Source organism: Cryptotermes secundus, unplaced genomic scaffold (assembly GCF_002891405.2).
Source record: "Cryptotermes secundus unplaced genomic scaffold, Csec_1.0 scaffold1769, whole genome shotgun sequence".
NCBI classification, from domain to species: Eukaryota; Metazoa; Arthropoda; class Insecta; order Blattodea; family Kalotermitidae; genus Cryptotermes; species Cryptotermes secundus.
Window position 1 is genome coordinate 333,925 of NW_019727434.1, and position 13,532 is coordinate 347,456.

At 43.3% G+C, this 13,532-nt stretch overlaps 1 protein-coding gene across 1 annotated transcript in view; it reads left to right on the forward strand.

Moving 5' to 3' along the window:
* Positions 1-13,532, forward strand: part of LOC111864824 (dynein heavy chain 10, axonemal) — a 136,110-nt gene that overhangs the window by 78,086 nt on the left and 44,492 nt on the right. The window contains exons 43-51 of the mRNA XM_033751598.1: positions 1,191-1,405; positions 2,066-2,254; positions 6,604-6,786; positions 7,130-7,307; positions 8,203-8,346; positions 9,919-10,048; positions 10,655-10,850; positions 11,780-11,977; positions 12,895-13,039. Coding sequence (XP_033607489.1) covers positions 1,191-1,405; positions 2,066-2,254; positions 6,604-6,786; positions 7,130-7,307; positions 8,203-8,346; positions 9,919-10,048; positions 10,655-10,850; positions 11,780-11,977; positions 12,895-13,039 — 1,578 coding nt within the window. The remainder of the gene's footprint in view (positions 1-1,190; positions 1,406-2,065; positions 2,255-6,603; positions 6,787-7,129; positions 7,308-8,202; positions 8,347-9,918; positions 10,049-10,654; positions 10,851-11,779; positions 11,978-12,894; positions 13,040-13,532) is intronic.

Below are 13,532 nucleotides of genomic sequence, written 5' to 3' on the forward strand. Positions count from 1 at the left end.
GGAGGCAAGGAGGGGTACCTGCACACCCCCGACGGCACGACGTTACCAGTAGTACCAGTTACGACCTAACCAGTAGAGGCGAGGAGGGGTAACTCCACGTTCCCCTACTTGCAGCGTTACAGTGGTAGCAGAGGAGGCTGACTCCACGCCCCCCTGCACCACGGCATTACAGCGGCGGCAGCGGGAAGGATACCTCCATTCCCCCCTGCGCCGCTAGGGCATTACACCATATTTCTTAAAATATTAATTTTATTAAGATGAATGTATATACACATAGAGTAATTTTTTTTCGCTTAGTTGGGGATGGAGTCCAACTGGGTCCACTCGGCACGGCGGCCACTGATTGGCATATTGTAGCCTGCCCCTGGTGGTTATGATGATGGAGAATTTGATGGAATGAAGATTGGCAGAGGAAACAGAAGTACTCAGAGAAAACCTGCCCCAACGCCACTTTGTCCACCACAAATCCCACTTGACCAGACCCGGGATCGAACCCGGGCCGCCTCGATGGGAAGCCAGCGACTAACCGCCTGAGCTATGGCGCGGCCTTACACATACAGTATTGTATATGTACATTTTTTTGTTGCCGCATAACGGTTGACATGAATACGCTAATGGAATTGCTGTCTTAGGCAGCGTGTACACGAGCGCACAAAATGCGTCCGTTGTAACGAACGTCGTGACGTCCATTGTAGAAATAAACAAGAGAGGCGAATGCTACGCTTTCTTCTGGCTCCATTGCAGACAAAAACTACGCACCGCATTCTGCAACTGTGTGGTGTCCTCAGCAACGTCCGTCATAAAGTACGTTCGTTACAACGGACGCATTTATGCGCTCGTGTAGACGCTGCATAAGTGATACAAGTTACCTTGTCCTGCCTTCTATTTGTGTGCCCGTTGTTGGTTTGCAATTAGCCTCGGGTTCTGGAGTAAGCACGGAAATAAATAATGACTTGAGATGAGTTCTTTCAGCCTGCCTGAACAACTGCTTTAAACATTTGCGCTTATTGCAATAAACAATTAAATTGGATGATAACACGCCATTTACCGTGAACCGTAAACTTTCACAGTGATGTTACGATATTCTCCTAGCAATTGTCTCGCTCCAGAGGGACTTCCCCTACACTGTTGTCGCTAAGTACCTAAATGGTCGGACAGATACGCCGATACTGCTCTGCTTTCCTGTGCAGGTTTCTTTGCGGCGATGGGGAAAGCTGGAGGAGGGAGGAATGAATTGGACCCGCGTTTTGTTTCCACGTTCTGCAGCTTTAATCTAACCTCCTCATCTGACGACGCTGTCAAGCACATCTACAGGTCCATCCTGATTGGTCACACTGAAGGCTTCATAGAAGATATACGTGCAGTCGTGCCCATTGTTGTTGAAATTACACTCGGCTTATACAAGGTGAGGCGCAGCATTTTAAGTGAGTTGCTACTGTTCCCTTAAATACGCCTATTGTGTCAGCAATCAGATGGTGATGAATGATAATATATTAGAGTGTTATGTTGGTGAAACGATGCCCGAAGGGAGAGAACGGAAGAACTGGAACATAAGCCAGGCCCGGTGCCACTTTTTACCATCACAAATCCTACATGGACTGTTCTGGGATTGCACCCGGCGACTCAGCGCATTTCTCATCTCGTCTCAATTCCTCCTAGTAGATAAAGGGTGAAGGTAAAGCTATCCTTGTAATAGGCCGTGAAGGCCCATAGGATTGTGAGACCTCGAGGCTCCCACATTTTCTCTAGAGAGTCGTCTCACAGATGGCGTTGAGGTTGTCAGCCTTAAGCGCCGGCCACTCTTTACACCTCAGGAAAATTCCGGGTACTCATTTTTGTTACAGGCTGAGTCGACCCTGGGGCAATAGTGCGGCTGGAAGGACCAGGTCAACTGAAAAATCCACCTCATCGGGACTCGAAACTGCGATCTTCCGGCTTGTAGCATAGTGCCTCAACCAACCGCGTGCCACCTTCCTAGTAGAAACTAAGTTTAATCCGGTAGTCAACTCCTACTGTTACTATTCTACTATTCTTCGTGACTAGAAGATGCTTTTGACATTTTCAGGCTGTGATGACCCAACTCCCTCCGACGCCGTCAAGGTTTCATTACATCTTTAGTCTCCGAGATTTATCCCGGATATGCGCAGGCATGCTTCTTACAACCTCGGAGTACATGAAGTCCATGGGCCTTTTCGTCAGAGCGTGGAGAAATGAATTCACCAGGGTAATCTGCGACCGACTTATCAGCGTGGAGGTAGGTGCTCTCTTACTAAGTTATGGGGACTGTGGTCCGCATGAAGGGGGCGGAAAATAAAGGTACTGGGGGATGCTGGATTGTGCGCCGACAGTGGAGGAAGGGGGGTACTAATGAAGTTGTAATCTGCATTAGAACAATACATTAATTAATATATGTTATTTCTGTAATATTATGGAGGAATTTTAGCCTAAGTTCATTAATTCTAAGTAAATATACCCCTTACGGCGAAACTATGCCAGTATACTGCATACGTGGTATGTTCTCCCTAACAGCTTTTGAACAAATTGAAAAGTTTTTATGAAACACGGTAAGAAAGTCGTGTTACTAGAAGCTACTCCACTTTTGTATTTTTTAGATTTACTACGGTCAATAATGGGGACACGTGGTTGAGGCATTATGTTACAAGCCTGAAGGTCGCGGGTTCGAGTCCCGAGGAAGTAGAATTTTTTCCTTACCTAATCCTTCCAGCTGCACTATAGCCCTGGGGTTGACTCAGCCTCTAACAGAAATGAGTACCAGGAATATTCTTGGGATCTTCCTGGGGGTAAAGGGCGGCCGGCGTGGAAGGCTGACAACCTTACCGCCATCTGTGAGCCGATTGTCTAGAGAAAATGTGGGAGCCTCAACTTCTCACAATCATATGGGACTTCACGGCCTCTCACAGGGAGAGGTTTACGAGGCTTGGAACTTTAATAGTGGCAACACTGCTGTAGAGACGCCATGTAAAGGTATCAAATAACGTCCCTTATACTACACGTTAGTTACATACCCATCTTACCTCAGACCAAATGGACTCTCCTTCCCACATCACGCGCATGCACAATGACGAGAAGAACAGAGCCTCGTGTTAGCTGGCGGTCTAATGTAGGGTTGTCACGATGTTTTCGAAACAGGATCAACGGAGTTGGATAAAGATTGAATGTGCCAGAGGCCGTACAGCACGACAGTGTCATCAAGGTCTTCAAGAGGCTTGCGGGGAATCTGCATTGCCTTACAGAACAGTGGCAAGGTGGGTAAAAGCCTTCAACGAGGGATGCCAAAATGTGGCAGACGTGCGTCGGCCAGGACTTCCTAGTGTCAGTGAGGAAGAAGTGTACGTATGCTCTTTCCGCGTTACTGGAGAGTGATCGACGCCATACGATTCGTGAGCTGGCCCGAGAGACAGGATTAGCGCATACGTCTGTGCTTCACATTCTGAAGGAACGCCTGGGCATGAGAAAAATTGCACCGCGATGGGTTCCGCATGATTTGACGGAAATGCAGAAATGGCTACGATACGACGCTGCTCGTAACCACTTGAAGCGCTATGAGCGTGAAGGAGAGGCTTTCTTACGCCGTATCATTACGCTGGATGAGACATGGGCCAAATCGTACGAGCCACAAATGAAACGCCAATCGAACGAATGGCGTCATCACGGGTCACCACGAGAATCAAAAGTTCGTCAGAACCCCAGAAATGTGGAAGTTATGGTGATTCTCGTGTACGACTGTGATGGTGTTATCCTAACGCATACCGTTCCCCGACAGCAGACCGTCAAGGCGCAGTATTACTGTTTATTTTTGGAGCAAAACCTGCAACCAGCTTTGAGAAAGAAGTGGCGACACTTTCTGCAGAACTCACCCATCATTTTGCAGGACAGTGCTTGGCCACATGCAGCGCAAGCTGTGGCTGATTTGTTTGATCGATGGGGCTGGGAAGTGCTGTACCATCCACCGTACTCCCCGGACTTAACCCTTGTGACTTTGACTTGATTCCTAAGATGAAGGAACCACTTTGTGGCCTTCGCTTCCGAGTTGTTCAGAGATTCTTCAGGCAGTAGAACGCTCCATTCGAACTATCAACACAACAGGCGCTGCTAAAGGTATCCAACGGCTTCTACATTGCTGGCAACGGGTTGTTCTCAATGCTGGTGACTACACTGAAGGACAGTAGAACTTCGAAACATGCATCTATTTTGTATCAGTTGTAAATAAATAGTTGCCACTGTTAAAGTTCCAAACCTCGTACATTTTACCTTTTACCTTTTTGCCTCAGTAATATCAGCAGGGTGGCCGTAATAGTTTTTGAGATGGGAGCTTTATTACTGTCATCAAATGTAGTCTCACGTAATTTTGTGTTGTAATAGATCTTAAAACTATGACAGTTTTGTTTCTCAGTGTTTTATTTATTTTTTGGAGCCTGTAAGCAATGATATGACAGTCGCACAAGAATACCGTTCGGATTTGCGTTTGACAGTGAAGACTGATTGACCAATGGAGCAAGACAGGTAAGAATTCTTATGGAGATAGATCACTAACATTCCTTCAAGCCATTTTTATGTAATAACTAGCGTAACATCTGCTGATAATTATCAGAAGTCCCATCATATATCATATAAGCCTTCATGCTATTTTTTTTTCCTTGGCACTACAGCCTCAGTGGGCCTAGGCCTACCTCCATGAACTTCTCCTTTCACTTCGGTTTTTCTAGATCTCACACATATGGCAGGACTCCTTGGGCGGGTGATCAGGTAGTCGAAAGGCCTCTATCTGTACACAAACACAGAAAAACACATACACACCAAACATCCATGCCCTGAGTGGGATTCGAACCCACGATCCCGGTTTCCAAGCGAGCGAAGACCGCTTGGAGCCTTAGACCGCTAGGCTACCGTGACCGGCCCTCATGCTATTAACATAACCTAATTTTTCTCGTATTTCTCTCCACTACATGAAACAAAACACTGCTGGTTCGTCCGTGAGGTCCGTACTACATAATATTTACCGAAATCAGTAACTACGTAGAGTAATTGGTATAATTATGGATTTAAATTTTTGATGCTCTGGGCATATAGAATGAAACATTCTGAGGGAAAGTAAGAGCGATAAGTTCTTCTCTGTTGTTCTATGTTCATTAGCACCCACTTCACGCTCTGTCGTGTGAGATTAATACCAAATATAGACACAAAGGGCGTTAGACTTAATTTATGAAATTAAATTTCAGCAAGTTTACAACCATCAGATTTTCAGCCGCTTCTACACTAGATGTAAAAGTAAAGTAAAAAAATAAAGGTATCCCTGTAACAGGCCGTGGAGGCCCATAGAGTTGTGAGATGTTGAGGTTCCCACATTTTCTAGACAGTCGGCTCATAGATGGCGGTAAGGTTGTCAGCCTTACGCGCCGGCCGCCCTTTACCGCCAAGAACATTCCAAGAATATACCTGGTACTCATTTCTGTTAGAGGCTGAGTCAACCCAAGGGCCATAGCGCGGCTGGAAGGATTAGGTAAATTGAAAACACTCAATTGCCTAATCGGGATTCGATCCCACGACTTTCAGGCTTGTAGCATAGTGCCTCAACCACCTACGCTACCGCAGTGCCCCTTCACACTAGATGATCATCTCAAAACGAGGAAACATGATTATTTCGCAAAAGTTTCGTCTTCTTCCGTCACAAGTCCTCTTAAGCGGCACTGAACATGAAAGCAAATGTAGAGGATCAGGCCCGCTGAACTCTAACCAAAAGGGAATATTCTATAACTGTAGAAATGTCTGTATGCGCACAGAACGCAGACTAGTGAGATCAGCTTTCTGATGTGTTTGTTATTGTTAGTAGCATGTAAGCAAAACACTTAAGCACAGTTTAGAACGAAGTGCAGATAGGCAAAAGGATGTTTCAATAAGAATCGAGTCAGCGTTTCCATTAACCCATGCCATTCCCTTTATTTCATATGGAAACATGAAGTTTGATTCTGCGTGTTTTATTTAAGCACCCATTTTCAACCCAACCCAACTACTGCATAAACTTTGAATTTTTAATTAAAGTTGAGTACACGGAGCCTACATTATTGACATAAACTGAGAATATGATTTCGCATTCTTTGCATTGTACTCTAGTAAAGGTAAAGATATCCCTGTGCTTAACTAATTAAGCACTACGCCATGAAGGCGTATGGGGGAATGGATGTATAGATTCACATTTTCTTGACCTCGGCATTTTTTGGAGGTACGTGATCAGCTTCAAGCTCCTGACGCTTTAAACCCGGACAAAAAGCCCTCGGTACCCACTGGGTAGGAGGTTGAGTGGGCCCCAGAGCCGGTATGGACGACTGCAAAAAAGAAACTCCTTGAGCCTACCGGGACTCGAACTCCGACCCTTCTGTCGTCGAGCCCGTAGCCAGTCTCTATACCGACTACGCTATCGTGCCATCAAGGTTTATATAATGTGTTTGTGTCGGCAACAAAATAAAATCGAAGCCAGTAAAATGTGAAAATAACAAATAACGAGGCTTATTTGGGTAGTATGTTACATACAGTCGAGGAATTTGAGTTTAGTTTGAAGGATTAAAACTACTTGGCATTATTTAGGACCAAATGCTAGTGCACGGACTTATAAAGAAGAGAGTGGAGGAGAATTTCCCTGGTGACCTGGAATATATCATGAGGGACCCCCTACTCTTTGGAGACTACAGGAACGCTATGAACGGAGGCGAACCACGAATCTACGAAGACCTTCTGGATTATGATGCAATTTACTACCTTTTCCAAGAGGTAGGTCCTTTGGGTGAAATATCACATTAATACCTTGCAGTTATGGTGGACGAGTGATCAGCCCGTCGCAAGGCCTCTACCTAAAAACAGGACATCACAGACACAGAATAAATACATATACATGTACCAAAAATCCATGCATTTTGTGGGATTCAAACCCACGATTTCGGTTTCCGAGCGAGCGATGACAGTATATGCCGTAGATCGCTCGGTTACCTTGAGCGGCACGACTATGTAATATATATTATTCCGTATTAAGTCCAAGTACGTTCCCTACATAAAGGGAACGTGCCCAATTCGTAAAGTTGTCAGGATTCTCTTATCTCATTCTGCTTCGCCTCAGATTCTGGAGGAGTACAACGAGAAGCACAACAGGCTTCATCTGGTGCTCTTTGATGATGCTCTTGAGCACCTCACCAGAGTACACCGAGTGCTGCGTATGCATAAGGGTCACGTGATGGTCGTGGGTGTCGGGGGTAGCGGGAAGCAGAGCCTGTTGCGCCTGGCCGCATTCGCTGCAGGTAAGGAGCGAGCCGTATCGAAATCTTCAACAAGCGGTTGTAAACCTTACGGTCACTGTGCTCTCAAGGACAAACCCAGCACGGCTGAATCTCTGTTTTCGTACCAGGTCTGACCGTAAATTGAAAAATACTACAAGGGGTATCAATTTTAATACATGAGATTATAAAGGCCGTAATCCGGTATTTCGTTGTTGCTGTGCCTCAATCTTTGGTTCCTTTCCTTTTTATTTTGAATTTGGACTGGTAAAATATTTACTGAGTGTGTTTGAGAACAGGGTGTTGAGGAGAATATTTGGACAAAAGGGGGGTGAAGTGACAGGAGGTTGGAGAAAACTGCATAATGAGGAGCTTCATAACTTGTACTCTTCTTCAAGTATAATTAGAATGATCGAGTGAATGAGGATGAGATGGACAGGAATGTAGTACGGATGGGGCGAAGAAGAATGCATATAGATTATTGGTGGGAAAGTCAGAAGCAAAGAGACCACGAGGCAGACCAAGATGTAGGTGGGTGGATAATGTTAAAATAGATCTTAGATAGGATTGGATTGTATGGACTGGATTGATCTGGCTCAGGATAAGGACCAGTGGAGAGCTCTTGTGAACACAGTAATGAACCTTCGGGTTCCGTGAAATGGTGGAAAGTTCTTGAGTAGCTGCGTGACTGGAGGCTTCTCAAGAAGGGCTCAGCTCCATGAAGTTAGTTAATTTTTTATTATGGGTTTTTACGAATACTTCTTGACACTCAGTAAAACTGTGTTGAAATTAATTGTTTTGTTTTCTTATTTTTATTAAAATATTTACATAAACATTGTTGCTGACGGTCCTTCCCTTTCCATTATCTTGCCATGATTATTGTGTATTGATGATTATTGAGGGAAACGTCGTGTTTCAGGCTGTGAAGTGTTCCAGATAACTATGAACAGGGGATATACTGAGGCGAACTTCAAGGAAGACTTAAAGAAGTTATATAACTTGATTGGAGTTGCCAACAAGCCGACAGTATTCCTCTTCACAACTTCCCAGGTCGCGGATGAAGGCAAGTCTTGTCCAGACTGAACTGAGTGCACTGCGGTTTGCGGTTAAATTGTTAAGAATCTGGAGTTTAACGGCTGTTCAGTATAAGCCCAGGCTGGCTATGTTTAACAATTTTGGGGTATGTTAATTGATATTATGAATGCAATTGAGTTAAGTTAGCTTATGTTGAAGGTGTTATGGTTAGATAAGTCTAGAGCTAAGTAGATGAAGTTATGAGGAATCGTGAATTCGGGCTATCCTGAGATTTTTTGTCATCGTCCTTAGTTTGTCGGTTATCTTTTTTTAATCTTCTGGTTGCGAAAAGGCGACGCATGTTTTATGGATAAGTTCTGTTCAGTGTGCACAATATCACAGCCTGGAAATGGACCGTCAATAGACGGTTTGTTGATTTTTTGCATTTACCTGTACACATAGCCGGTCACGGTAGCCGAGCGGTCTAAGGCATGCACTGTCTTCGCTCGCTCGGAAGCCGGGATCGTGGGTTCGATTCCCACTCAAGGCATGGATTTTTGCGTGCGTTTTTCTGTGTTTATGTACAGGTAGAGGCCTTGCGACGAGCTGATCACCCACCCAAGGAGTCCTACCGAATGTGTAAGATCTAGAAAAACCGAAGTGAACGGAGTTCATGGAGGTAGGCCTAGGCCGACTGGGGCTGTAGTGCCAAGGGGAAAAAGAAATCCTGCACACATCAGACCGACACTGGAGCATCATATAAGCTGAATTCCATAATATTCCTTCACATTTTTCTGTGAATCCCTTGATAGCCGTAAGTGTTAATCAATATTGTTATTGTCACGTGTCACAGTGACTAAGACGCGGGTTTGGATTGGTAATTGGATTAATTAACAACTTACAGGTCCTAACTACATTTAATTGTGTTATTATTGCTGCTTTACACAATTTACAATCACTTCACACTAATTTTCTCAGTCTATCTGCACTAGTCTTCACTATTCGTTTCCTGGTAACGGATTTATAACGCAGGAACTATAAAAATCTCACTAAATTTCACACTCCAAATCCCACTGCACTACAGCACACATAAGTCTTCAAAGCACAACCCAAGTCTTCACAGGCCGACAAAATTCCCGTGGCTATCTTCGACCGAGGACTCAGAACTCAGAAATGAACCGTAGCGCCGTTCGTTTTTGACGCAACTCCTTTTCACAGACCCCACGGAAAACACAATCTTCCATTGTTGAAATGTGTTTATCGAAGCATTACACAACAATGGTCGTGGCGCGGACCCCATAGAATACAATCTCTCTATTGTTGAGGTTTGTTTACCGGGCCGTTGCTTAGCAACGCTCTGGCCATCCATGTTACAATATTTTGTCTCTCCGATGATGTTTCCCCTCCTGTCGATGATGATACGTACAGTGTGAACAGGCCTTTATACAGAAATTCACTGAAGAAAGTCACAGCAGTTAATAATTATTGTTATACTCGTACACGCATTAAAACCTTTCTAATTTTATGTTCTTAATTACCGTGCGGAGCTGGATGTTCGGGCCGATTGATCTGGCTTGCAGGCCGATTTACTGCCGTTAATACCTGTTGGTCTGTTTTTCAGGATTTCTGGATCCAATCAACAACATGCTCCTGAATGGAATGGTTCCTGCGTTGTTCACTGATGACGAAAAGGAAGAAATCTGTGCATCTATTCGAAATACTTCAAAGGACGCGGGTTTTGGAGTTACAAGGTGAATACAGCGTTGCATCTTTCATTTACAGTGGGCCATCTTCATTTAGAGTGGCTAATCTAATAACAGAATGTTCTCCATTCTTCTTTATTTTCTTTCCTGATCTGTCATAGTCTGTTTCCAGTTTCCCTTTCTCTCTTTTCTTTATGCTCTCTGGTTTATCCACTTACTCCTCGGTCGCATAAATTGTAAATATTTTATTCACTATCTTCAACCATTTATGTGCAAAGGAATTAATGTATGACACGTGGCAACATCAGTACGTCATCCTAAACCCTTCAAGTCCAGTCCGTCTCTATCGATTGGGCCCAACTGAGTAGGTTTTACCTGAAGACGGAGGTAGAATCCAGTCTCCGAAACGTTGTGTTTTGAAAAATGTACGTGACGGTTTTTAGATAAAACAAGACGACGGATAATGTCCAAAAACATAATATTTGTACTACTGTACCATCGTAACAAATTTTTAGATCTTATTTAAGTTTCACGTTAATTCAAGACAATATGTAAAACTGTAGCTTATGTACTTTTTAAGCTCTAGACAAAGTCTTCATTGAAACTCAATTCTCTGAACTTTATCCAGTTCGATGTACCTGCCGTTTCTTGCAGGGAGGCAGTGTGGCGGTTCTTCACAACAGTCTGCAACAACAACCTGCATGTAGGACTGTGCACAGCGCCTTCTGCAGACATTCTCCGCAACCGCTGCCGCGAGTTCCCGGCTCTCTTCAACAACACGAGTATTGACTGGTTCTTTCCCTGGCCTCAGCAGGCGCTTTTGGCCGTTGCTAGCGTCTTCTTGGCCGAGGTAATAAACTTCTGCTTAGAGTCCGCAATTCATAACATTGATATTTAGGCACGGAGGCAACATTGTGTTGCTATAGCCTACTGTGACAGTAATATATGCGACAGCCCAATAATAACATTGTTTCACCTTCTTAGGTTTAGAGTACTCTTACATATAGTCGATATTTTGTATGTCTTATGGTATGATATATGTAATTGTGGCCCCCCGCAATACGACTGTTTTTTATGTGGTTTGTCGCTGCTGGCATGATGTTCGTACCAAAATTACATAAAAATCCGTTGTACAAGAACATATATCATACCATAAGAAGTACAAAATATCGACTATATGTAAGAGTACTCTAAACCTAAGAAGGAGAAATTCAATGCTGTCATTAGACTGATACATATATTTCTGTAACAGTAAAAGAAATAAAGAAGTAAAGTTGTCCTTGTGCTTAACAAATTAAGCACTACGCCATGAAAGCGTATAGGGGAGTGAATGTATAAATCCACATTTTCTTGACCTCGGCACTAGCTGGAGGTGACTGATCAGCTTCACGTCCCGGTCGCTTTACCCCCGGGGAAAGAGCCCCTGATATGTAATAACAATCTTTTGGAAGGCGGCACTATGTAATTGTCTAAAATGTTAAAAAATATTTCGGAGGGAAATTTTACCCCTGTTTTCAGGACCTGGAGAAAATAAAACACCTTCCTCTGACTTGTCGATATCTACGTATAACACTACAAGCTCTCGCAACCCAAGGGACTGCCATCTGAATAGTTGCCACCTTGAGATCCTGAAAATTTATTTTTTGTAGACCCTGCTGTTGGTAGGAAACTCGAATTGTGTTAGTTTCTTATTGCAAGCAACCGTACCATTTGTTCCTTCATGAATATATGATTAGTCAACAGATTTCTTGTTTGATCCCTATTCATTACTTATTTCAGAATCCAAGAATCCCGGAACCTTTCCGGAAGACGATTGTGGAGCATGTCGCCCATGTTCACAGCAGTGCTGATGCATACACACGGGGGTTTCTTGTGAAGCTGCGGAGAAGGAATTATGTGACGCCCAAACACTACCTGGACTTCATCAACACGTACTTGAAACTTCTGGACGAGAAGAACATTTTCATAAAAGCCCAGGTTAGGGAAGAAAGTTTGCGATTTAAGAGGGCGTAGTTACAAATGTACTTACATAAGTGCAGCCCTGTTACCAGCCTTGGTATACAAACAGTTCGATCGTGCATATGAAACATTCGTCGTTTTCGGCGACTCCTTACGTGGAAATTTACCTGATTAAAATAACAAAACTGACAACAGTTACCTAGGTACAAATTCGGAGATAAATTGCCTATGAGAAAAAACGCCACAAATTTATCGGCACTCGAATAGTGTGAAGAAGTTTACTTCAGACAATTGTAGAAATATTTTCTTGTACTTCCTCATACTCACACACTTGAATATGCTTGTTCTGAAGCATCACTAACAACGAGAAGAACAGGGTCAGCGTTCAAGTTATTTCATTAAAGCTGTATTATACGTGTATCATAGTTTGAGAGTTTTTCTGTTATTGTTCATACTACTTGGTCACTTGATTTACGCCCAGAGTTCTATTTCCGGCGTGGACAGGAATTGTCATCTTAGCTACCGCACCTACATCGGCACTAGGGCCCATCTGTCTCCCTATCCAATTTTACCTATACATTTCATCTGAAACACATTCTTGTGTTGTTTATTTCAAGCTATATGTAGGACGCCTTAATTATTGTCTGCATAGATCATTGTGTACTGGCTGCGGTACCAAAAGACTTTTAGCGTTTCGTCTAAAGAAATTAGCAGTGTCATGAGTATGGAACGAAAGGATTACAATCGAAATTTGGGACAATAACCTGTTCGTATCTCCGAAATTCTAAGCTTCATAGAGCAAAGGGCGTGTCATTCCCAGTCTTCAGTCACAGCCAGGTTTTTTCCACTGCGATGAAGTGTACTGTGTGTTGAAATGTTTCGTATTACTAGCAGTTAAATAACAGTTATAGGTTTATATGAAATTTGCGTTGCAGTGTGAGCGGCTGAGAGGCGGGATGAATACAATCTTGGAAGCTTCCGAAAAGTTGAAAGAGCTTAACGCCAAACTGGAAATAAAGAAAATATCAGTGGCTGAGAAAACTGCTGCATGCGAACAATTGTTTGCGGAAATCGAAGAAGGTAAGTCTCGTTCATGATATGTATGTATTGGCCGTCTTCTAGTGCACTCAATCTCACATGTCACTTCACTACATGTTTCGGCATCACTGTGCCATCCTCAGGTGTGTTATTTACGTTAAGCTATTGCACTGTTCGCCATGTGTCGTTTATAAAATTATTTAAAATGTATATTCTTCATTTACTATAATAAAATTTATATATATTAAAATTTGTTACAACGCACGCAGCCAAAAAAGGACACATCACAAGACACAGTATACATAAAATATAGGAAGAACGACTCCCATAATGGAAGAATGATAGAGTACGCGAGTTTGAATTAAGACGTATAAAATGATAAATCTTAACAAATTTTTATATATTGTAGCGTATCGGGCGTATATCGCGACAAATAACTTCACGATGTAATTGATATAGCGAATTTTATTTCACATTCGCACTTACAACCACCCAAATTACAGATTTACGGTTACTGCTATCTGCAGTATCACAA